At 52.3% G+C, this 25,812-nt stretch overlaps 1 protein-coding gene across 1 annotated transcript; it reads right to left on the bottom strand.

Moving 5' to 3' along the window:
- Nucleotides 1-5,136: 5,136 nt before the first annotated feature.
- On the bottom strand, nucleotides 5,137-8,239 carry ZFP36L1 (ZFP36 ring finger protein like 1). Its single transcript, XM_048948202.1, has 2 exons — nucleotides 8,028-8,239; nucleotides 5,137-7,623 (listed from the first exon to the last, which is right to left on the bottom strand). Exons 1-2 carry the CDS (start codon nucleotides 8,082-8,084, stop codon nucleotides 6,673-6,675), a joined length of 1,008 nt encoding a protein of 335 aa, XP_048804159.1. The 5' UTR covers nucleotides 8,085-8,239; the 3' UTR covers nucleotides 5,137-6,672.
- Nucleotides 8,240-25,812: the final 17,573 nt, after the last annotated feature.

Genomic DNA, 25,812 nt, shown 5'->3' with positions numbered 1-25,812 from the left:
GTCTAAAATCATGAGGTTTATCGTAAACATAGCACACAAGATCTGAGGCTGAGAGAAAATAAGCAGGGGACCTCTTTGCACATTTTCAGTACTGACCCTTTTCCAAGCAAAAGCACACTTTTTACACTCTTGTGTTGGTCTTGGACATAACCTTTCCTCATTTCTTGTGGCTGCAACATCTTAGTAAAGCAGGACATTGCTCATGCCCCGGAGTCCAGAGCCAAGAAGTATATTCTCTCACTGTAGCTATAATTGGGGTGAATCACGATGGCTCCCACATTAGACTGCTCAAGAAATCTCTTTGTAGCAAATACAGCAATAGCTTCAAGAAATAACTTCACTGGCGTTTGCTCCATATGGATTAATGTCTCCTCAGGGGCCGTGGCTACCATCCCAAACAACATTTCTAGGGCTTGCGTGGCTACATCCTTTTCCTGTGAATCAACGTTGGCATCTGCTCATCCAGAGCATTCAGGAGAAATATTTGCTGTTGCCTGGAGACTAAGACAGGATAAAAAGTATTGGGAGTCCTAAATTATTTTTGCAGCTCTTCCTCTGATGCCGTGCCACTCCCAGACAATCTCTTTTACTTAGCTGTTGTGTGTCTCATGGGTTCTTCAACCTGTGGAATAGGTATGGTTATACTCGCCAAGTGCTCAGAATACTTGAAAGCCCTCCCAGGCTTGAAAGGAATCATATAGAAGCACATCCACTATAAGGGCCACCGAGACTCTGTCTGTCTTTGTCAGCATCATCATTATTTGTTCCACTCCAGGAAGGTGATAAGCCCCAGAGAGACAGAACAGCCGCACTGAGAAGTGGCCTTTCACATCACACCGACCCCCGCTGGATACATGCACAATGAGGAAACTTCCTTCCACCCAGAGGTGCAAGCAGACTCTGGAGCTGGCAGTCACGTGTTGCTCACAGTCTCACAACCCACAGGATCCTGCATGGAAAAATTTCACTTCCATGTGTTGACTGAGTTAATGTGGTGGGGAGAGTGGGCGGACATAAAATGGAACTACGAGAAGAGATTAATTTGCAGCTGAAGGCCAGGCAGCGGGAACGCCAGCTCTGTGTTTGCTCAGAGAACAGCAGTTTAGACCAAAACCCAGTTGAAAAGAAGAGGTTAAGGCAGTGGTAGTAAAAAAAATCAAAACTGGAGAAAAAAAGCAAAAGTTAAGCAAAGCCGCTCTGGAAATTAAGACGTGGAATTCAAAACATTCGCAGTATAATAAACCCAGCCGAGCCCATAAAGCTGCACCAGCCAAAAGGAGGTCTGTTCTGCCTACGAGGAAACACGAAACCGCGTCATGCCTGGCAGCAGCCGCCCCTTAGTCCCGTTTCCTCCCCGCTTTATTGCAGAATTGTGCTGCTGGGTGCCCTCGGCTATGTTTAACGCAGCGTCTGTTTCCACTCTAACCCCTTTGCTTTGGAGGGGGTGGATATAAATCAGCTGCGGAGCTGCCCACAGGGCTTAGTCACAGCAGGTATTGGTTTAGGGTGTCTTAGAGGAACTTTTTTTTTTTCCTTCTGGAAGTATTCTAGGGAATAAGCGCAGGCTTTGTGTGGAACAGGCATTGCTCCACAGGCCAGAGTGTCCAGACAAAAGACATTTTACATCACCCAGAAGAATCCTCTTCTAACATTCTGGGCTGAGTGCTCCAAAGGCTGCTGCTCCACGAGGCCCCAGAAGATGCTTGTCCCCAAGTCCCCACGAGCAAGCCTCCCATCCCTTCTGGCACTCACAGGAGCACGCCTGCCCTGTCCCCTCATCTTAGGACATTCTCTGTGCTGGGTATCTCCCCCTTCCTCCCAGCTTCCTCCAGCCCAAAGCCCCCGCACGCAGTTGGCAATGGGTCCAGATACCTCTCTTGCACACACACTGCCCTACCTCCTTCCTTCCAACTCCCAAAGTGTCTTTCTCCAGATTCAAGCACATGCCAGATTTCCCCAGCGCAGGCCACACAAATTGTAGCAATTAGCAAGCGTAAAGGGCATGCTGTGGCTTTCTCACGCATTACTGCATCCATGCTACTATTCCTGTCCCCGGGCACACTCATCAGATTGCGTACAGTCAGCACTATTATCCAGGCCCCACTGCAGAGACCCAGTTCATAGCATTTGTGCATCCAACCACCAGTAGTTAGGAAGTCTTCAGACTCAAGACAGCATTGCATCTCCCATCCCTGCCGGCCCTATGTTGTGTGGACTTGATCTCTCTAGCTTTTCTCGTGCTTCCCATCTCTAACCGTGTGCCTTCAGTTTCTGCCCCACCACCACATCTTTACTTTGTGATGGCTGGCACAGCCCAGCCTTCCCTCTGATTTGCAACAGCAGCTCCCAGCTCCATTTCAGCCTTGGCCCTCCCAGCAGGAATCATATAGATCGTAAGTCCAGATTTGCTTTTAACGGTCTTCTAGGCATATTTCTACTCAGAGAAGACGTTTCTCCAAGTTCTTTCTTTTCTGCCTCCCAATCTCATGACAGTGCTGAACTTTGAGCATTTCAAGGGTTTTTTAAGTGGTATTTTATTGTTACGTGCAATCGTGGCACACCACACACTTGAGTGAGTGGCTTTGGGCAAAGGTCAGCCAAAACTAGACCATAACCAATCACCTTTAAGAACAACAACACAGTAACACTATTCCACTTCACAGAATCAAAGAATTGTAGGGGTTGGAAGATCCAGAAGAACCTCCAGAGATCATCGAGTCCAACCCCCACTTCACACCTCTCACCTACAGAGATGCTCAAGAAATGAGAAACTTCATTTCCACAGCCACCAACTGCAAAACTGAAGGTGTTTCAGTACAAGAGGTATATGTGGCCCATAGCAAGGTGGCCTAGTTACTGGACACCGACAGCTGCCATTGGTGCTGGGAAGTGAAAGGCAGCTACCAGATGGGATATGTGCCACACGGAGCTCTGCAGATCAAAGTCATCATGTGCCTCCTGTGCATGTATGGCACAGACAGCCATACATGCTGGCTACAATTTCCAGAGACAGCTAGACACAGTAAAGGTGCAGCTCAAGAGTTACTTAAATTCTAAGCCAAAAAATACATATCAGCTAATGCTTCCTGTCCAAAGGCCCTGTCAGGGACACAGCAAACATCCATGACTGTAACCAGAAATGCATGAGGAACAGCCAGCCAGACACCTTAGGTGTCCCTCTGTGCAGCAGCAAGGGCTGTAAGTGCAACTTGAAAATTGCACCAATGCACTCATGTGGGAGCAACTGCGCCAGCACACAGCCCAGCCAGCCCTTTCCTTCTGGCCACCTGAGAGTCCCATGCAATGAACAAATGAGCCAGAGCATCAACAAGCCCCCATATCAAAGGAACATGTCCCTCATTATCTATTATCTACTCTTCTGAGCCTTGGTAAGGATATTACAAATACGCATCCAACCTCTAGTGGAGACAGATGAGAACCCTGAGAGAAACAACACACTCACAGCTCATCCAAGGGAGCAGAAGTCCCTCCAGACTATGTGCTGCCATACACCCAAGCCACAATGAACCTTAATGATATCAGATCAGGCAAACCTCATGTTTCTGTAGGCTCTCACATGCACGCACTCTCTCGTATAAATTATTACAGAAAGTAAATGCCTGATGGTGCTTGCTCAGCTCTTCTCTGTTCCCCGTGTGACCGAGCTCAGGGTTAATTTCAAAAAGCAAAGCACCAAGTGACAGAGATTAACAGACACAGAAGAAAAGTAGTGCTGGTATCCCAGAACCAGTGCCCTGGAAAGACAAGGAAAGCATACAAGCACCGCAAACAAAAATCTACTTTTAGCACAGCTTCACAGTTGTTTATCATACCAATAGCACCGTGCAAATGTACAGCTATTTCTTCATCAATTATTAACTGTGCAAAGACTGTCTGAAGAGCCATGCAGAAAGTCCAAAGAGGAAGCAGGCAGTTTCAGCTCCACATATGCGCCCTGCAACAGGCTTGGGATCCTCTTCAGATCAGACAAGCCTCATACACTGGGGCCAAGGCTCTGCTCCCGCAGCTGGGAAGGAGCAGGCCCAGGCTGCAGCTGGGCACAGGCCTCCTAGGCCACAGCACATCCTTGGCGCAGGCCATGGAGCAGTACCAGGCTGTGCCCGAGGCTGTTTTCTTGCATGCAGACCATGCTGCAAGCTAGTTACATCAGCATCTGCTGATCTGAACTCCCCATGCAACTTTTGTACTGCTCATGGGAACCAGCCCCTAGCAGCCACTCTCCCCTTCCACCATCTTTCCTCCACCAAGCTCACCTTCATTGCCAGACCACACAAGAAAGCGCGTTGCACAAAGCCAGCAGCAGGAAGGTGTGGTACTGCAAGCCTCGAGGTATCCCGCAGCTTTTGTTTTGCAGGAGCTCTTCCAACATGAGTTAGGAAACATCTCTCCCTAACGTTGAGGCATGTCAAGACAACTGACCAAGCAGTGGTTCAGCAGCAATATTCCACCCCCGATTTGGAAGCGAGCTGGAACAGCTTCAGATACAGAGCGCCAAGCCTCCTCCAGAATGCTCGGAGGTGAAGAAAACAAGAGCTGCACCATGAGCAGCAGTGGCAAAGAGGAGTCCCTAAATACAAACACTGGTTGCAAAAGTTTCTGGGGTTGCTGGCTGGCTGGTCCCATGAGTCCAAGGGCCTGAATGCAACATTAGGATCAGCTGCATGTACTGTGCTGGCGATCTACATGCTCCTCCCTTGCAAACTGGGACTCCACCTCAGCCACTCTACCGCTAAGGCCCACCACCATCAAGCTGGGCCAGAGGTCTGGGAAACCTACACCACTCAGCACCTCACCAGAACCCCACCCAAAGCACAGCACGGGCCATCCAGCTAAAGGCACAAGCTACACCAAGAGAGAGTAAGCCAGCAGGGACAGAGGGGGCGAGAGGAGACGGTTGGAGGTTCCCTAAGAGACAGAGGGCTGAAGGCCAGGGCTGGGCACTCACCAGGGCTGACCTTCACACCCCAAGCTAGGTGGCTGACCAGCCGCACCTGCAGGAGTGAAGGAAAGTGCTGAGCACCTGGCAGGTGCCTCACAGAAAGGGAGAGAAACAGCTGCATGGGAGCAGCCTCCTAAAGCCAGCGCCTCGATTTCTGCAAGTAAAACCACTGTCAGTTTCTTGAAAAAACTTGGGGTTTATTGATTTAAACTGCAAACAGTCGTTACAAAAGAGATTCTCTTTTAAATAAACTCACACAAAGAGGAAGAGAAAGCAATGTAGTGAACAGTAACAGGGGGGAAAAAAAATTACATTCATTATTCTCTTTGTGCCAGTCCCGTTCACCTCGGCAAGGAAAACTCCAAACTTGGATACAGAAACGCAAAGACAAACTGTATTTGGAATGTCTTCAGATAGGCACTTGGAGCTCAAGGCTTTTCTCCTTGAATCTATACAAAAAGAGGAAGAAAAAGGTCTTCCTTCCACACTGCCTCGCACAGAGCTCACATATGTACATTCTGTAGCCCACTTGGCAAGACCCAGGGCAGGGGAAGAGGAGGAAAGGAAAGGCAAAGAAGCACATTAACTCAATTTGCAGTCCAACACAAAAAAAAAAAAAAGGGAGGGGGGGAAATTCTAAAATAAATAATCCAAACACAGTTTTTTGCATTTTTTTTAAATTAATTTTTCATTTTTTAAAATAAAATAACCAAAAAAAGTGTAAAGTTACAAAAAATGTCATTGTAGTATAATATATTAAACTGTGGGGGGAAAAAAAAAAGGAAAAGACACTTCACAATCTTAAGATTAATATGGAAGATCATAATTTAAACATAAAAGAATATATTCTATGGATTCATCATCCCGATAAATATGAACAAAATTAACAAAAAAGCATAGGTTTCGGCAATAAATACGTTTTGATAAGTTAAATAAGCTTTTTTATATTGTTGTGCAGTGACAAGCAAAATTTGCTCTCCAATTTCTGAAGTTATACAAAATTAAAAACCCAGAAAAAAAAAAATAATAATAAAAGCTCGGCGTGAGTGCTCTAAGATAGGTCTAAGGTACTCTAGAGCAAAACCATTAAAGCTATGTCTACTGGAACTTTGTTTACACGAACGTGTGTATGTGTGGAATGACTTCCGTCCGCCCCACCCCCTCCGTTTCTTTATTTGTTGTTAAGATGTCACACGAATACACGAGGAACTTTTAGCACCAAAATCGAGTCTCTCCCAGCACAGTCCACCTCTTTTGCTTTCTGCCATCTTTTTCGCTCGTTGTCCTCCCAGCCGAAGTCCCGCTCGTGTCACAACCGCTCTGTTCTCAGCTCACCCTCCCCGCAGGCAGGCGGAGGGGCGAGGCGAGGGGCTGGATGTTAACGCTGCCACGTGCCTGCAGCCGGGGGCCCGGGGGGCGGTGCAGGAGGCGGCCAGCGGGGGGAGCCGGGCGCGGGCACGTCCTGCACATCTGGAAGCGCGCAGAGCTGCGGTGCCCTCTGCAGCCGGAGAGGTAATAGAGTCACAGTGAAAGTGTTACAAGGCACTAATTTTGTAAACGTTATTGCTTCTCGTCGTAATTTGGCACTTAAGGTTGGAGCCGATGGGTGCGCGACAGGCAGGTGGACGCGTTAACATCCAGCTGGGGGGGAGTGGGGGAGGGCGGGGGGTCAGCTTAACATCGCCACCGAGGGGGGAGCAGGACGAACCCGCTTAGTCGTCGGAGATGGAGAGTCTGCTGAAGATGGGCAGGCGCCTGGAGGTGTCCAGGATGGGCGAGTCGGAGCCGCTGTGGCTGCTGCTGGAGCTGCTCAGATAGCCCTCCTGGTCGGAGAGAGAGTCCTGAGGGCTGGGCGGCGAGTCGAACATGTGGGGAGACTCAGACATGGGCCTGAACAGGAAGGCGGTGGGGGAGCTCCCGCCGGGCACCGGCACCCCCACGCTGGGGGCGAAGAGGCTGACCAGCTCCTGGCTGGAGAAGGTGAAGGGGTTGCTGGCGCAGTCGGGCAGCGTGGGGGAGCCCAGCAGGTCGTCGGCGCTCAGCATGGGCGGCGGGGTGACGGAGGTGGGGCTGTCCAGCAGCCCGGGGGCAGCGGCGCTGGGGAAGCCGGCGAAGCTGAAGCTGTGCTGCAGGCGGGGTCTGTCGGCGGCGGGGGGCTCCCGGCCGCCCGCCACCGCGCGCCGCTCCTCGGCGTTGTGGATGAAGTGGCAGCGCGGCCCGTAGGGGCAGAAGCCGATGGTGTGGAAGGTGCGACAGAGCTCGGTCTTGTACTTGGGGTGGCGGGTGAGGCTGCGCAGCTCGTGGATGCCGTGGGCGAACTGGCACTTGTCGCCGTACTTGCAGGCGCCGTTCTCCTCGAAGGGGCGGCACAGCTCCGTCTTGTAGCGGCTGGAGTTCACTTGGCCCCCGGGCTGTTTTTGCTGCAGCAGCCGCTCGCCGCCCTCCGAGAAGGAGCGGTCCCGAAAGCGGCTCTCCCGGGGGCCGAGCGCGGGCGCGGGCTCCCCTTTGAGGCCGCCGAGGAGCTGGCTCTGGTGGAACTTGGCGTTGGGCAGCGTCACCGAGTGCCTCCTAGGGAAGCCGCCGCCGGCCGGGGTGCCCACCGCCTTCCTGTCCAGAAGGCACCCGCCGACCCCTGCGGGGCTGTAGTTCAGCATCTTGCTGCTCTGCGGGGGAAGGGAAGCAAGCGCCGGTCACTCGCACAGCCCGGAGCGGAGGGGCCGCGGCCGTCCCGCAGCGGAAGCCCTCCCCGCGCCCGGCCCCGACGGCCGCCCCTCGCGTAGCGCCCGCTCCGAAAGAAGCGCTGAGAGCGGCCGCGCGGGACGACCGCGCGCTACGGTGCACGCCCAGCCCCGGGAGCGTGTGCTGCGCTGCGCTGCGGCGGGGCCTGACCCCACGAGCTGCCCTTGCGCGGCCCGGCTGGAAGCGTTCCTGGCCCCAGCGCTAACGTCGCTCGCGAGCAGAAACCGGGAGGGAAAGGAAAAAGAAAATAAAAACAAAAAAAATGCAAGCACAGCAAAAGGCGCCCTCCCGAAGTTGGGAGAAGCAACGCCCCGACGGCGGCGCTTACCTTGCATAAAACTTCGCTCAAGTCGAAGATGGTGGGCGACACCAGGGCCGTGGACATATTGTCGGGCGAGCGCGGGACGCGGAGGGCAGCGGCACGCGTGGAGGGGTCGCGCTGCGGGAAGGGCTCGGCCTCCGCCCGACTCTGTGCCGCCCCAGCCCTGCCCGGCCCCGCGCCGCCCGCCGCTCGCTGCGCGCCCGGACGATGGCACTTATAGAGTTTCGCCCTTACCCCGGGAGGAGGGGCGGTGGGAGGAAGGGGAGGAGGAGGAGAGGGCGGGGTGAAGAGCGCGGCGGCTGAGTCACCCGCGGGCGGGGCGGTCCCGCAAACTTTTCGAGAGGAAGAAGCCGGGGGGGGAGGGGGTAAGAAAAAGGAAAAAAAAAAAAAAAAAAAAAAAAAGAAAGCCAAGAAAGGGGAAAAAAAAAAACCGCGTCCCTGCAAGAACGGCTCCGAGCTGCTCCTTTTTCCCCCTCCCCCTCTCGTGCGTCTCCGCGCGCTCAGCCCGCGGCCATATGCCGGCTGGCTCGCCTCCGCCACACTTTAAGTTACTAAAACACGGCTTTAGAAGGGTGCGTGGTGGATTCTGCCTTTCATCCCCCGTGCGCTTCCTTTCCGCAGGGCTCTGGGCTGTAACCATGCCGATACACACCGCGACGCCGGTCGCAGGGTGTGGGCACGGCGGACCCTGGGCCACCCCAAGAGCGCGGCGCGGCTCCGGGACGGCACTGCGGGGGGGAGCGGGGCGCAGCCCCAACCAACGGCTGCAGCGCGCGGGGCCGCGCTCTGCCCTCCTGCGGTGTCGGGGAGCGGCCGAAGCCGCCGCGAGCCCCTCCGGCTCTCTTTTTGCACTATTGCCGTTGCTGTTTACTTAAGGGGAGCAGTCGGGTTCCTCGAGCTCCCTTCCCTGCCCAGTTCCCCTCGCCCCGGCCGGCTGCGGGCAGTTCGCCGCTCTGGACGCGGTGCCCGTTCCCAGGGCTCTCAGGCTCTATAATTAACCACGCGGTAATTGCCGAGCTGGAAACGTCACTGCGGGGACTTTCCGAAGCTCCCGAGAGCCGCCAGCGGTCATCGCTTCGCTGCTGCCCTCCGTAACACCCTCCCTCTCCCCACTCCCCCCCGTGCGCTGCTTTGGGCCGCCGGGACGGGGGCGGGCGGGAATCGGCGCGGCGCTGCGCTGCCGCCGGGCGGGGCGGGCAACGCGGGAGCTGCGGGGCCACGGGGAGGGGCGGTGGGTGCGGCAGTGGGAGCGCGTTGTTACAGGAGGGCGCGGGGCGAGCAAATGGGTGCGCAGTGCGCTCGGCGTGGCCTGCAGCGTTCCTGCGCCCCGGTCCTGGTGCGCGTCCCGGGCCGCACAGGGATGGAGTTCTCGGCCCGTGCGTACGTTGAACACAGCGATTAAAAACTGCTGTCCCCATCCAGAATGGCTAAAAGCAGGGAGCGAGATGACGAATTGCAAGTGACGTGGTGAGCCGGGAGGGGAACGTTCCCCAAAGTGCGCGCACGGAGCTGTGGGCAGCTGGCACACAGTGCTTGCAGGGTCATACGATCACAGAATCATAGAAGGGCTTGGGCTGAAAGGAACCTTAAAGACCATACAGCTCCTCTCTGTACCATGGGCAGCGCTGCCACCCACCAGATCAGGTTGCCTAGGACCCCATTCAACCTGGCCTTAGAAGCCACTGGGGACACGGCACCTACAGCTGCTGTGCCAGTGCCTCACTGCTCTCTATCACCTAACCTAAACCTCCCCTCTTTTAGTTTAAAGCCATTCTCCTTTGCCCTTGGGCAGAGCAGAGGGGGGCGATCCCCTCGTCTCCTTGCTGGCCGCCTCTGTGTTGATGCAGCCCAGGGTGCAGTTGACCTTCTGGGCTGCAAGCATACACTGCTGGCTCATGCTTTTCATCCATCAGGATCCCCAAGTCCTTCTCGGCGGGGTTGCTCTCAATGAGAGCTCCTGATCTGTACATATATATGGAATGCCCCCAACCGAGTGCAATACTTGGCCTTATTGAACCTCATTATGCTCTCATGGGCCAACTTTTCAAGCCATCCAGGTCCCTTTGGATGGCATCTCTTCCTTCTGTTACATCAACTGTACCACTCAACTTGGTGCCATCAGCAAACCTGCTAAGGGTGAGCTTTATCCCACTTTGTAGGCCATCAATAAAGATGACACAAGTGTAAACAGAGTCAAATAAGCCATCTAACAAATACCTGAAAGAAAAGTCCCTGGAGACCTGCTTTGGCTTGTTCCCACCACAACCTGTTTCTGAGGTTCCAGGCTGGGAATCTGCTGTCGCGCAGAGATTCACTCCCATGGTTCTGAGGCACCCTACAGGCACCCCATGTTGTCCCGCAGCCATGCCGCATGCACACGGGGCTCAGCACACTCCCTGCCTGCAGTGCTGCTGGGCTCTGAGTGAGCTGGTGCCGGGCAGCCACGGCTCTTACCTAAGGGGTCAGGTACTAATTTTGCTGGCTGTGCACCTGGAGGCACAGAAATGTCTTTCTATAGGCTGTGCTACCCCCCCCCCCTCCCCAGGGTACCTTTGCAGCACTGTGGCTCTTAAGGTAGAGCAAGTGGCTGTCAGTGGTGCCACGCAAATATTGTGAGCCCTTAATCCTGCAGGCTTTGCACGTTTGAGTGACCAAAGCCCATTGTGCTAGGATGTCCTCATGCAGAGGACAGCGTTGCTAGCAGGTAACTGGGCTGGCCCTGGGCTGGGTGCCTGTGGGTAGGGCTCTGTGCCCCAGCAGCTCAGGGCTCCGTCAGGCACGAGGGATGGAGACGGCGCATGGCCTCGAGGAAGAGCCACGTGGATGTAGCACCGTGTTGCTGACAAGGTGCTGCAGTGGAAAAAGCAGAGGTGTTCTTCCAGCGGGCGCCTGGTAAAGAAATTGGCTGAGCTCTATTGGCCCAGGTTACAATTTCCAGTGGAAACGCCAATGTGTTTGCAGATCACAGGACAGCACGCCCACGTCCCGCTGCTCGCCATGACCACCCCCAGCTCTATGCTGCAGCTGAGCTGGGCTGGGGATTACTGCAGTGGGGTGGGATAAAGAGCTGCAGCTTACAGCAGCAGGTCAGGATTCACAACTGCTTTCCTGCTCACAGGCCCAGCATAGCAGTGCAGTAACACAGCAGCACGGTGTGCCTGGCGCCCATGCCAGCTTCCAGTGGGAGCAGCCCTGGCTACTGAGTTGTTCATCAGACGTCAGAATAGAATGTTTCCATGATATTTTTCTCCCCTGAAAGAATGTGCTAGGACTAAATGCTTTCACCTTTTTCTTTTCCTTTTTTTTTAAGAAAAGGTCTAACACCCCTCAAAGGCCTTCATGCTTCACCATTGACCTGCTGCATGGTGCTGTGTCGCATGTGTGAGGCTCCTTTCAGACCCACTTCTGGGAGGGGATTCCTAGGGAGCTCCCCTGTTGTCACCTTTGTAACAAAGGCTCTAGGAAAGGATGGATTTCCTCTCACACAGATTTAGATGCCTAAAAGTTAGGTGTTTAAGCCTAATTAGTTGGCCAGGCTTCTTGCATAGTCAATGGAGACAAATAGGCACCTCCAGTGTGTGATTCACCTTAGCTATCTGCAGCATTTATCTGAGGGTCTGACTCACTCAGGAGTAAATGAGGAACCAAGTGCCCGCTTCTCTCTGCAACTCTTGGGCAAGTGAGTGACTCGCTTAGGACTGGACAGCTGATCTGTGGCCGCCCCAGACTCAGCCCCCATCCCACAGCCTGGCTCTGGGACCCCCACTCCATTTCCCTTAGAGGCCTCATGTCCAGCCCTGCCGAGCAAGGCTTGGTTGCAGCCTGCCAAATCATACTGTCAGCCCCTATCGCCTCATCAGACCGAGTTAAATATTTATAAAGCTGCAGGGGCAGGGTCCATGCCTTGCTACGTGTCTGTGTATTCCTTGGCATAGCAAAGCCCAGCATCCCAACCCCTGTGCGATGTGGGATGGAGACTCTGCGAAAAGCTGCAAGTCCTGACGAAATGCAGCTGGGAGTGCACAGAGTGCTCGTGGACGTTGGGAAATAGGCAGGAATGAATCATAAGAGTCGGGAGAAGCTGCTAATGTGTGGGAAAAAGGCAAATGTGCTACCTCTGCACAAACATATAATAAGGAAGTATGTAATAATAATTATTGTTATTGTAATACGGTCTGGGTGAGCATTTGGGAAAAAGATATCTAATAACTGACAAGCACCACGGCTCGGTTTGTTTTGATCTGAAATTCAAACAATGGTGATGTTTATAAGGTAATAATACACAGGGCACAGAGTGCTGGCACTGCACCAACTATGCACTCCACAAGTCGGGTTTATATAGGTCATGCCAAACAAATAATAGTGTTCTTCAATATAATTACTGATTCATTAAGAGAATGGGAGAGAACGTAATTGAGTCTGTTTGGATTTCAGGGAGGTGTTAGATATGGTAAATTTATACATTTGACCTTGGATTTTGGAGACATTACATGCTCGCCCAGCTCTGCTCCTCTGGAAGGCAGCGGTGACATTCCTGTTGCGGTGCCTGCAGCCGGTGCAGGACACCTCTCGCTCAGCCCTGGCAGCCCCTGGACGTACCTGAGGCTTTTCCCCAAGGAAACACAAAGTGTGGTGGCTCAGCCGTGAGTCCAGCATCCCTCATCCCTATTGCCAGCCTTTCTGCTGCTTCCTTGCTCCTGGTCCCACCAGGGAGCAGCTGCATTTTTAGAAGAAGGCTGAGCTGGGGCTTCTAGGAAAACAGTCCGCAGATGGGGGAAGGGAGCGGCTGTGAGCTGAGACACGTATAAGCAGTGGGGTCTGGAGCCGGAGTGAGGGCATGTCCCAAAACTGCACTGCCCTGGGGCTGACCTCTGCTCTGGAGGGAGCAAAACAGTGAAGGGAGAAACAAAACTGCTGAGCACAAGCAGCATCCAAAGTAAGTGGGAAGGATACGGTGATAATAAGTGAAGGCAGTTTTTTGTGAAGCTAAATCATGCCCCTCTAGTCAGTTGACTTCTTTGAGCTTCTAAAAAAGGCTGATCAGGAAGAAGTAGGGAGCAGAGTAAATACAGCCTTTCAAAAGGGTTTTTGATAAAGACCTTTCCAAGAGTGAAATAAACTTGGCAACCGTGGGATGAAAAGTCCCGTCATGGATTAAAAAGTGGGTCAGAGCTGATAGGAAGGAGAAAATCCATTAGAAGGAAATGGCCAGCAGGGTAAAGAAAGCCTGCAGAGGGGGCCGGTGGGGCCGCGTGTGGAGGGGCGGAGGCAGCTCTTGGAATGGGGTGTCAAAAACAGAGACAGGGAAGAGGGATAACGAGGCAACAATATTAGCTGCCGGCAGAGCATTATTTATTGTAACTTCAAGCATGGCTGGGCAGGGCTGGGAGGCGCTCCAGAAGCTTCTAACTAAACTAGGAAATCAAACCACAATGACGGAGAAAGTTCAGCTTACACAAGTGCCAGTGCAAACCGTTTCAGAATACGGGGCAAGCCTCTTGCTCTGAATTAGAAGTTATCTTGTAGGGGTCAACCGTGGCACGGCACTGATTGCTCAAGCCTTGCTCAAAAAAGGTCAGGACCCCAGATCAGCAGGATGAATCTGTCACCGTATAGCCCGGCTGCACGTTGCAGTCCCTGTGTGCCTGCATTGAAGGGCCGTAGCAGCAGGGCCTAAAGCAGCTTCCTGAGAACAGCCCTGTTGGGTCCTTTTGAAAGCCCACCAAAGGCAGAGTGGGCGAACGGAAATGGGATGGGATCTGCCAATGAGCTCACGCCTGGACCAAGCCTGGCCCAGCTGCCAGCCCACCGTAGTGGCGTGCCTGCCCCGGCTGCGAGCCGGTTTTGGTAGGGCTGGTTGCAGCTGCCCTGTGTCTCCAGCCCCCAGCACCAACAGGCGAGGCCCAGGCTGCATCCGTGAAGCTTACCCAGTGTGGGTGTCCGGCCATCGCAGCGCAGGAATGGCTCTGCTGGGACAGGCGCAGATCCTGGCGGGGTGTGGTTGCACGAGCCCCATGCAACAAGAAACGGAAGGGGAGTGCATTTGTAAATAATTTACTAGAATGACCTACATGCTACCAAGCCTTTGTTCCCTTTTATGCAGTCAGTAGAGAACCACACAGCTTCAGAGAATGAAGTCTGAGGACGAAACGCTGAGAGGTGACACAGGGAAGAGGCATCTGAGCCCTTCCTGCAGAAAGGCACCTGAAGTGCCTTCAGAGTGTACAAGCTTTTCCAAGCTTTGCAGACAAGTGGGAGAGGGGGAGATGTCCCACAGCCCTGTGGAGGGAGCAGGGAGGGGACAGCTTGCTGATGGTGCCTGTCACATGTTTGGAGCTGCCAGCGCTGCACTGGGGTGGAAACTTGTGCATGGAGCGGGAGAGCTGAGGTGGAGGAATCAAGGCCCGGGCTAACTGCCAGCAAAGAAAAGCAGATCGTGCTCTTCATGAGAACAGAGAAATTGGGCCCGATGTGTGAGCTGCTTTGGAGAGCTGGCTAGAGATGGGACCCAATGATACCCAGCTGCATGGCAGAGTTTCCTGGACATTGCTAAGCCCTGGTGGCCTTGGGGATCGACAGCAGGATGCTTCCTCTCTGAAATCTTTGCCTTCTGTCATGGGATAAGGTGTGGTGCACAAACACAAAACATCGATCACTAGCCACTGGTGGGGCCAAAGAAAGGCCACTGCTCATGCTTGTTGCTACTTTTTTCTTCTTTATGATTATGCTCTGTAAATCATGTGATTATAGGAGAATCTCAGTGTTCAGCTAAGAAAAGTATGCTTTTCTTGCTGGTTATTGCAGAGACAAACCTGAAAATTCTAGAGTGTTGAGCCCAAAGACTGAAGAGTCAGAAGATAAACAAGCACAGAATCCAATGCTACTGATTTTCTAAATTTTTAAATTATATTGTTTAGGCAACTGACAGTATTTTGGAACCCAGCTCTCAAATGTTTGGGATTAGCTGTCCTGGAAAGTCGAGCATGTTGGCTGCCTAGTGCTACTTGGGAATGTCAAAATCCCAGCCCATGGATCTGCTTAGTCTCGCTTCCTCAGAAGCCCAGGACCACCTTCTGGGGCTTGGAGAGCAAAGCTGGTCAAGTTTTCTCTCTGAGCTCTGCTGCACGTGGCAGTCTAGCTGGACAGCCCTGCCAGCAGCAGGAGCTGTGGCCCCCCGATGGCTACCTGGCTTCCCCTGTGAAGCAGAAGTAGCACTGGCATTTCTTAGCAGGTGAGGATCTTTGTGTCTGCCTTGACTGTTCCACTCAGCACCAACAGCACATGCACAACCTGTGCTTCTTTGCTTTTGGCTGTAGCTTCTCTATGTACAGACTCGCTATCTCTGGGCCTACAGAGATGATTAATGTTTCTCCATTTTTAGACATAATAATAATAAGAAAAATAACCAGTGGCTTCTGACTCCCACTTGTGCTGCCCCTCAGTGTGTGCATCTCGGCTCTGGGAGCTGAGAAGCTGTACCCACTCGTTGCGGCTGAAGCTGGCTAACCTTAGTGCAGGGATGGGATGCAGGCTCTTCCCAAGTCCACGTGGCTCAGTCTGTCACTTCTAATGTCACTGATGGATCGAAAACCCACAAATTCACGCTGTGGTAGATGTGACTGTGTCTGTTGTAAATGCAGCTGCTGCAAAACGCAGAAGAGAATTTTTAAGTGCTGCTGAAATGGTGAAAACCCTTTGAGGAGCAGGTGTGGGGCCGGTGGATGGCAAAACCATCCTCAGTGAAACTGCTCAAAAGAGCAAGTCTATTAATGTACCAGGAAAGTGAAGAAACATGTCAGTCTGAGCCTTGCTTCCGGAAGCAGCACAAAGCTTCTCCCAGGAAGTACTGGGGTACAGTGGAAGGAAGTACTGGGGTACTCCAGGAAGTTCTGGAGTACTGTGTCCATGTCTGGAGCCCCCAGTACAAGACAGGGAGCTGTTGGAGAGGGTCCAGAGGAGAGCCACAAAGATGATATGGGTACTGGAGCCTCCCCTATGAAGGCTGAGGGAGCTGGGCTTGTTCAGCCTGGAGAAAAGAAGGCTGTGGGGTGACCTCACTGAAGCCTTTCAGTACCTAAAGGGAGCCTACAAAGAAGAGGGGAATCAACTCTTTCAAAGGGTTGGTAACTGCAGGACAAGGGGAAATGGTTTTAAGTTGAGGGAGGGAAGATTTAGGTTGGATGTCAGCGGGAAATTCTTTATTATGAGAGTGGTGAGGTGCTGGGAAAAGCTGCCCAGAGAGGTTGCGGATGCCCCGTCCCTAGAGGTATTCTGTGAGAGGAAGGAGGGCTGCTGCAGCAACAGAGCGGTGTGGTGGGATGTCAGCCTCAGAGCTGTGCTGCGTGCAGTCCCTGAAGTGTACGTGGGCAGGGCTCATTTTTCCATCTCTCTTTACTACCAGAAAAAGCAAAGCGCCCCTGTGTGTGTGCTTGCTAGACTAGGAAGAGTGTGCACACACGTGTGTGCGTGTGCACAACGCCGAGCACGTGAACAGCGGTCGCAGGGTGTCATGGAGCATGCAGCCCACGCAGGGCTGAGCTGGGCGTGCTGACGGCAGCATGGCTGTGGCAGGCAGGGCTCCTCTGCACGCTGATGAAACGCAGCTGGGCTCAGCAACCGGCTCACTTGGTAGAGAAGAGTCTAGAAGGGCTCGTGCCAGCTATAAACAGAGCGATCAGCATACACAGGATGTGGTGAGCAGCTACAGGCGTCCCGTTATTAACTTCACTTTTATTTCAAGGCGATTCACTTCTCTGTTCTGTTTCCCATTTGGGAAGTGAAACCTAAGACCACGGTACCACTTAACAAAAAAAAATTTGGTCGCAGCTCATTTGTTTTTCTACTTTATTCTTTTTTTCTCTTGTAAAGGTTACTCCGCTGTTCCTGTGACGGAATTTATTGAAATTACTGGCAGCGCGCTGACTCTTCACTCTCTGTTTCTCTCCTGAGGAATTATCTCATTTGTGCTCATTGAAGACTGTTGACTCTGAGGGAAGTGTTTACTTGAGGACACCTCGCCTGGAGGAAGGAGCAATGTGGAGAGCGAGCGCTGGTTCCTCCCAGTCACAGTCCAACCAGCCTGTGCTGCTCAGAGGTGCTTTGTAAACATTCATTCATCCTTGCACACACCTCCCACCCCCTGTAAGGTGAGGAAATGTTATTGTCACCTTTCCACAGATGGAAGAAGTGAGCACAGAGAGGTGCAGTGACTCATCGGCTGCAGTTGAGGCAGAGCTGGAGCTGCAGAGCCGAGCTCCCAGCCCTGACATTGCCAGGAGTCATGTTCCCACCTGGTGCTGGGACGTGCCAGCCCCATCCACCTGCCGCCCACATGTCCTGGGAGCCATCAGTGTGCATCTCAGCATGTACAGAATGAGATCAGATCACCGTGGCTTACTCCGTGTGCTGGTGTCATCACAGCATGGTGTGCTGTTATGTCACGATGTTATTACGCCTGAAACTAGCACAAGGCTGCTCACAATAACAGGGCAGGCAGCTGAACATGACTGCGTGCTGCTCAACCACATCACACGGTACACACACTGCACCAGGGTGTAGGTCAACTCCACTGCACTGTGAGGACCTGCCTCGATCTGCATGCTGGGCAGGGCTGGCCCTGGCCCTGTCTCTGTCTCCATCCCAATTCCTGTTTCCCCTTCTCAGCCAGGCCTGCATTAGTGCAGCCCCACACACTTGGTGCAAGTAACTAAGAGGAAACGTAGTTCTGTGAAGCAATGAAAGGAAAGTATTTGTCTCACCGGTGCAAATGGCTCTCACAGCACACGGTCATCAGGACTGCAGCCCAGTTCTCAGGGGATGCTGCCTCTTGGGAGTGCTGGGCACTTGTTGGAAGCCAAGCTGCCTTTGGTGCGAGCGTTCAGCAGAGAGGCACTCAGTGCCTAATGGCAGCTGTACATTCAGGGCTGTATGTTGCCATTACTTGGTGGCATCTATTGCTGTTTACAGTCTTCATCAATATTGCTCCTCTCTCCCACGCAGAATCAAGAACAACAACTAACACCCCCGCTCCTTATCACCTCTGCTTGCTTTCCATGCAGTCTGCACGAGCATGGTTTCACTCCTCCCCAGCTTGGTGCGGGTGAGTTCACATCAGTCTGTTCCACTTTGTGACACAGGTCTGTCTGTCTGTCTGTTCTCAGGTCTGGGCAGGATGCGCTGTGATCAGATTCACCATACCCGAGGGAAGGGTAGAATTTGCTCTACACATCTGTTCATTTTTAAGTAAAACACTTGGTACTTTCTTCTTCTAAATGAAACCTTTGAGGCAGGTCATCCTCATTAAGCTTGCACCTAGCTGCCTCTTGCCTAGCCAGCTGCAAAACCATTCATTGCCACGGTGAAGCCCAAAGAAGGAACCTCTTTGTCATCTGTGGGCTTTGGGACAGTTCAGGAGCCTGGTCCTGCACAGCCAAACACCCGTGAAATTCAAAGCATGAGAAACCAGGGTTTCAGTGGTGCTTAGGAGCATGAAAGATAGATAACTGAGCACCTGGACTGTTTACAGGCCTCCCTGCATCTCATCCTACCTTGGTGTGTGGTTCTGCAGAGCACTGGGACCTTGTAGATGTAGTGGAATGGAGAGGAAGATGGCTCTTTCTCTGGCCGTCTTTCAGGCAGTAGCACCTAAGGCTACAGAGCCGAGGTTCCCTGCCTTCGCATAGGGTCAGGCTGGAACTGCAGGGTGTGGGTGAAGGAGATGGAGAACATGGGCCAACGTGCTGGGGAGCCTGGAGTCAGCACCTTTTGTCTGGAGAAACAGAGGGCCCTCTGTAGTGGCACTGGCAGAGTTAATCTCATAGTTAAACTGTTACCGGGCTTTACCTGCTCTTATCCCTGCATGGTGCAAGGGGCAAGGGGCTCAGTAGGTCAACTGGCACTGGGGCTTTACAGCAATTAAAGGGACCCAGCCAAGGCCTAGGATTTGACCCATGCTGTTTTGATTAGGTCCCTTTCCACACCATGTCAGTCCTCACAGATGTCATTTGTGCTTCAATGTGGCTTGTGCTAAACAAAGTAGAGCCCTGCAATGCAGCACACCCGGCCCAAAGCCAGGGTTGCACGGCATAGAATTCACGAGCCACCCTGCAATAACATGCAGAGAGTGCTCACAAGAGCAGCCTCAACGTAACTGATGGGTATGTGGCTGTCAAATCTGTGCAAAACATGGTGCCTGAATGTCAGGTCTCCTAGAAGGGGAAGGCAGCAGTGCCAGCAGTGAGGTTTTGAGAGGTACATAAAACAACTAATTGAGAATCCAGGGCAAACACCCAGGCAGTACCCCGCCTTCTTCTCATAAGAGGCATATAGCCAACACCCCATCACACTGGTAATCAGGGCCCTTGATAATGTGGGGTTTGTTTGCTGCTAATATAGCCATTGTATCTACCCTAGCTGCAGAGCCCTGCTCCTGAGCTGAGGCACCAGGACTGCAAGTTACAGCTCTGCTGGCTGAGAGCTTTCTGAATGGGAGCACAGAGCAATCCTCCCTATCTCTACAGGTTCTAGCTCAGCAATGAGTGCTACACCCATTCATCTGAATGCAGAACTTGCTCTGAAACTAATGATAAGGCCTTAAATGCCATCACAATCACACAGCTCATTTATTTCTCCACTGTCCCACAGCGCTTCCCAGGTGCTGAAATCCTGTTTGCCAAAATCTCCATAGCCTCTGCCGACAAGCCTCATCAACATATCTCTGCGCTGCAGCACCTTCCCAACTGCTGCAGGCAGGGTGCTGCCAGTGGTTGCGTTCAGCCACAAGACCCCAGCAGGGTGGTCACTGTGCCTGGCACACAGCTGGGGAACTGAGGCCCCTAAGGGACATGCCATGTCCCCATGCAGACAGGAAGCGTGTGCCAGAGGAGCAGCATCACCTGGTGCCTTTCTTTTTTACGCGTCTGTCCCCTCCTCAAAGCAATTTAGCAGTTTTTTTCGCCTTGATGCCAGTGGCATTACATAAGTGTAAACTGGTTGTGAGATCACGATACGACACGTCGATTATCCAGGGAGGCACAAGGTCATAATCTGCCTGAGGAAGGAGAGGCAGGCTGTGCATACACACAAACACACCTAGGTGGATGTATATAAACACACGTGGGCCTCTGGTGTTCCCATTGCAGATGTGCTGTGCATGGCACATGTCTGCCAGGGAAAGCTAACTACTGCTGCCTGTGTTTCTGCATCAGAACCTTTCTGTTTTCCCTTTCGGGCTTGGAGTGACTTCTCCTTTACAAAAATAGCACCACTGGAGGCAGCTTTCCCGATAGGTGGAATAGTTTCCCCTTGAGAAGGAACTGGTGGAAATCCCCTCTCTTGAGACATTTTAACTCTGCCAAAAAATGCACAATGGGAGTGACTGCTTTAACTAGCAAGCTGACTTGGATGAGCTAATGGATTTTTCCATCACTAGTGTCTAGTTCCAGGGATTTCCATGAATTGCTGTCAGGACAGAAGAAGGCAACAGATTGCAACTGCGGGATCTGCTGTTTCAGCTCCACTGACACGTCATTCCCTCAGGACACCCAGTGACCTGGTTAATCTAGTTCCTTGCTTCTGACTTCTCCTCGTAAATGATTTATCAACTGGCGTGGATCCCTGTTTGCTTAAGGAGGCGTGTGACGACCTCTCGCAGGCTGGCTGCACAGAGCCACGGCCGCATTTGGCAGCCGGCTGCTGGCCACAGCTCGTGACCCTTGGCTGGGGGAGCAGGGGATGGGCAGCAGAGCCCGGTGGGTGATGTTTATGTGGCTGGCTGGAGGGTGCTGGTGACCAAGCTGCAGGCTCAGCAGTGGGAGCACTCACCTAGGACCTGCCTCGGCCCAATCTGACCCCCGCGGTATGAAGGCACGTTGGGCAGAGGGCTGGCACGGGCTGTGGTTGCCCGCCGTGGGAGCGCCAGCTGCACCAGAGCCATCCTTGAGGTCCCCGTGCTCCACAGAAGAAATAACACCAACTTTGATCCACTGCGTTGTCCACAGCGAGGCAACATCCGTGGGGTGACATCAGTGCCACGTCTGAAGCAGACGCAGCTCTGGAGGTCTTCCTCATGTGCACACATAGGTCAGTATGCGTGTCACCACACACACAGCGCTGAACTAAGAAAGAGATGGTGCAGATCTGAACTCAATCAGAAGCCAAGGAGAGAGGATGAAAATGACTCCTGCAAGCTTTACATCCTGCCTTTGTACCTGGGCTAAAGGAGCATGGAAAGAGATCAGATATCGCAGATTGGGCACCCTTCTAAAAAACTGTCTATGGGCAACTCCCCGCCTTCCCTCCAGGCCAGTTATTGCCGCTTCCTGCTCTGATTGTTTCAAATCCGGTTATCTGGAGTTATGCCTGTTCTGGCAAATACGGTGCAGCAGAGGGGAGGGACTGTTCCAGCCAGTGCTGTATGCATGCCACAGATCACAGAGATTAGCATGGGAGGAACCGCAGAGATGAGCTGCTTGAGGCAGATAGTGGGAAGCTTACAACAGAGCTGCTTAACAATTACAGTCATGAAACTGTAGGACAAAACCTTTATTTTGGAGACACGAGGCAGCGCTGGGTTTCCAGCTGGCAGGAGGCTGTCTTGTAGGAGCAGCACATGGCAGTAAGGTAAGAAGGAAGCCCACCACAGCCAGCCCTCTCCCCAGCAGCACTGTGTCGCACCACCCAAAGGCCACACATCAGCAGGAGGGCTGGGCTGCAGCGAAGAACCTGTAGCCACATGCAGACAGAGGCAAGGGTGTGTTCCTTTCCGCATAAGGGTGGGTCTGGAGCAGCCTGTAGCTTCCTGGGACTTCAGGGGTGGTCGTTCCTCTTAGCCCACAAGGGTGGAAGTTGCAGCTCCTGTTCCCTTTTTCGGGGTCACACCACTTGATTCTGCCTCAGCAGAAACCTCTGTGTTCACACCCAATGTGCTCCCACACTGCACCTCCTACAGCAGACCAACAGCACGGAAGGACAGACAGCTGACGGGCTGTGTGAGGGCTAATCCCTCCTCACCAGGAGCACCATAGCCACTCTGCTGCTCAAATCACAAGCCCATGTCCCCAAGAACAAGTTAAGTCCACGCTGCTCCTCAGGTGTCCCATGAGATCCTCATCATAGTAACAGAGCAGAGAGGTAGGATGGGAGAAGAGGCAGAGGCCAGTGAGTTATCCCAAAATCATATTTCTAACCTTTTAGTATGTGTGGACTTACCTTTGACATAACTTCAGTCTGAATTCCCAAGCGCTAATAGACTTGTGAGTGGATAACTCAAAGCTCAGGCTTCAAGCCCAAGCTTACTGACTGTTCATACCACCTGTCCCATACGCTGTCTTGCTCTCTGAACAGCAGAGAGGAGCCTGGTCCATGTAGGAAATGTCCTTCCAAGCAGCACAAGTACTCCTGACTCTAACCTCTTGGAACTCAAACACATTTACCAAGGACAGCACAGATGCAAGTGATGCAAGTACAAAACTCCCCAAAAACATTCCCATGTCCCTAGGGCACTGAAACAAGAGCCAGGATTTCTCATTGACCTCCTCCATGGCAGGTGCACAGGTTTAGCAACTACACACTAAAGAGAGCAGCCAGAAACTCTTTGGCAGAGACAGGGCTGGAACCTGCTTCCTCATAGCCAGCTGCCCAGGTTGCTTAGAATCATAGAATCATGAAGGCTGGAAAAGACCACTAAGATCATCCAGTCCAACTGTCCACCTATTACCAATGTTGCCCATTAAACCATCTTCCTTAGTACCACAACTACACATTCCTCGAACACGTCCAGGGAACAGCTTCCAAGTGCCTGTCTTTGTTCTGGTCCTGGCAACACAGGGTGATTTTCTGGTCTTTCTTTTGTATATCCGAAAGGGTTTTTAATTTGCATTTTCTACCACAACCAATCACAGATATTTTCATTGAACTGTTCACGCAGAAACCATTTTATTGAGCTGTTCTGGTTTTGGTGTGCTTAAATCATCCAGCTGGCAGAGCAGGCTAGTGCATGACAGAGAAAGAAAAGTCACATACCCCTCTGCTGGGTCTGACTGTAGGAGATCCTACCAGGTCAAGGTTGCAGCTGTGTGTCATGCAGTCATGACATCCAAAGTTACTGTCACTCTTTCAGGAAGACTGGCTCAGAGCTGAGAGGCAGCTGACCATAGTTTCTTATCCAGGTTCCCCGCTGATGAGGCTCAGACTAAATCTACTGGCAAACTCTAACAAGATTGCAAGCAGAAGGACACAGCTATGGATAAATAGAAGTGAGGGGAATAATAGCCTGCTTTTCTTGGACTGGGTCCAATATTCACTAAAGGGATTCCCATGAGCATCAGTAGGATTCAAATCAGAACATAAATTTCTTATAAATTTTCTTCTACTTTATTAAACCATAAAAAAAAATCAACCCAGCCTCCCTTCCTTCCCCCAAAAAATCACACACACACAAAATCCAACCTAACAACTATTTTAAGAGCTGTTTCCCCCTTTTCTTAAGCATTTATTCTCCTTTCTGCTCTTTCTCAGTAGCAGGAAGGCTGTACTGCTCCTCTGACAGCTCCTTGACCTGACAGCTGCCCACAGTCTGAGCAGTTTGCTTCTGACCGGGTGAGCCAACCCGCTGCGAGCTGCTGCAGCTCAGTGCATGAACACTGGGTGAACGTCCAGCTTGCAGGACAGCTATTCACTAGGTGCCCCAAGAGGACATCCTTCTTGTATTGTGAACTATCCCTGAACTATCAGTTAAAAAGAATGCCACACTTCTGTACCCTATGGATGTCGTCTGCCTTCTGTGCGCACACACATTCCACTTGGAGAGGTACTACAAGTATTGAGGTATTAAAGATGCCAGAGGGGGCCCAGTGGGATTTCAAAAAGGCAGCGGTCCTGACTGCTTTGGATTTCAGTGCAGGTCAGACGTGTAAGTTCCAAGCCTTGCCCCTGGGGCACCAGCACCTTTGGAATCTGGTTCCCTCAGCTCCCTCTTTGAATATGGCAGTTAGCTCCCAGGATATTACCAGATGGAAAAAGTAAAGACTATGAGTTCTCAGGAAATATTGAAATGGGGTCAACTAAGTTACATTTAAGTCAATTAGAAAGACAGTCTGTTAACAGCCTGTTAATAGCTGGCTGAGATGGATTCCCATGATTCCCTGGCCAGCATCTCTGCTCACACAAGGAAATATTTATGACTCTTCTCCCTCAAAAGCCTGGTTAACCTCATTTAAAGTAGAGAGCATGAAGATAGATCTATCAACATGAGGGACATTAACTCTCCCTTTTTGTCCCTGCGATTAAAAGAGAAAAGAAGACTTCAAACCTTGAAGTGGGAAGTGAATTACCCAGAGTGGCTGCAGATGGGAGCCATTAAATGCCTGGCTGCGTTTTTTTTTAATTGAAACAATACAGCAATTTAGTATACAAATAGCTCTGGCAAAGCACTGCTCTGGTTCTGTGGAAGTTGGCCACCCCACATCCCACGGGTCACACACAGCAGCACAGCCCGGACCTCCTGCTCCCAGCAGAGCCGCCGGCACCCGGGGCGAGGCGCATCCCTGGGCAGAGCACCGCAGCTCCGCCTCGCTTTCCAGACGACTTCAGGAACGAGTTCCCGGTGGCAGCTCCCGGCCCATTACCCAGTACAGAGCCCAGAGGGGAGCAAGTCCTTACTCCTCCTTTTGGGCAAGGCGACGGGAAAAAACAAACCCAGATGGGTCCCACTGTAATCTCGACTGCCCGCAGGTTTTGGTCCGAGCTCCTGACGTTTTAGGCCTGCCTGTAAGTCCAGCTTTGAGAAGGAAGGCGTTTCTGCTTTTTCAGTTTTCTGACGTGTGAATAATAGGGGTGCCATCTAGAGGCCAAAGCAACTTTCCAGCACATTCCTTCGGACAGGAGTGGCATTGTTAATAACCTCCTCCTCCCACTACCTCCTTACGAAGGAGTTCTGGCTTCTAAATAAAATTGTCACAGTACAAAGCACTTCTCCATCCACATCCCTGCCCACGGCAGGGGGCTGGAACTGGATGATCTTTAACATCCCCTCCAACCTAAGCCATTCTATGATTCTGTCATCTCTCATTCAACAATTGCAAATTCTGCCTTAATCAATCCAGCTTAAGAATGAGCTCTACAGATAGGTAATCCGTTATCCACTGTAGGAATGAGATGCTGGCTCTGTGAGTCTCAACCCCATTCTTCCATCCTGTCCCTGAGCTAAATGGCACCAGCCAAGCTGGGCCAAACTCAATGGGATCCGTTCTGGACTCTGCCTTGCAGAGAAGTTAGTTGCTGCAAACGTTAACAGGAGGCAGATGCAGGGCAGCCATGGCCGGCCACACACTGCTCACCATGCCTGCTCACTTGTGCTTAACTTGCACCCAAGTGGAGCAGCCCATGCAGGGCAGCAGGGAGTGAGGGCTGCACTCTGCTGTGCAGGCCTGGCAGCAGAGGAACCCCACTCCAATGCTTTGCAAAGCACTTCAGATTTGCTTGCAGACTGCCTGCCTCGCACCCCGCACCCACCAATTGCAAAATCCCCTGTTGATATGACTAAGAGTCACGCTCTGCAGCCTCAGCTTTGGGTTCTACCTCTCACAGACCTGAAATGGGGACAGGGAAGTGCCAGATGCTTTCTGTTCTCCTTGTCAAGGATTCTGTGACCACGGGTGTTTTTGAGTCAGCAGTGTTCAAGGGACCTTTCAGTCAGTGCAATTGCGTGAGTGGCCAAATAAAAACAGACCCAAACGCCACAGGCTCCGCTTACATCAAGGAAAAGGGAAGAAGCTCTTCTACAGCGAGTGCA

Source organism: Lagopus muta, chromosome 6 (assembly GCF_023343835.1).
Source record: "Lagopus muta isolate bLagMut1 chromosome 6, bLagMut1 primary, whole genome shotgun sequence".
NCBI classification, from domain to species: Eukaryota; Metazoa; Chordata; class Aves; order Galliformes; family Phasianidae; genus Lagopus; species Lagopus muta.
The sequence above is the reverse complement of the archived record's forward strand: the minus strand, read 5'-3'. Positions and strand labels throughout refer to the sequence as shown.

Coding starts and splice junctions, on each gene's coding strand:
- ZFP36L1 (XM_048948202.1), bottom strand. CDS start 8,084: ATGTCCACGGCCCTGGTGTCGCCCACCATCTTCGACTTGAGCGAAGTT. Junction 7,624..8,027: donor TGAGCGAAGTTTTATGCAAG/GTAAGCGCCGCC, acceptor CTTCCCCCGCAG/AGCAGCAAGATGCTGAACTA.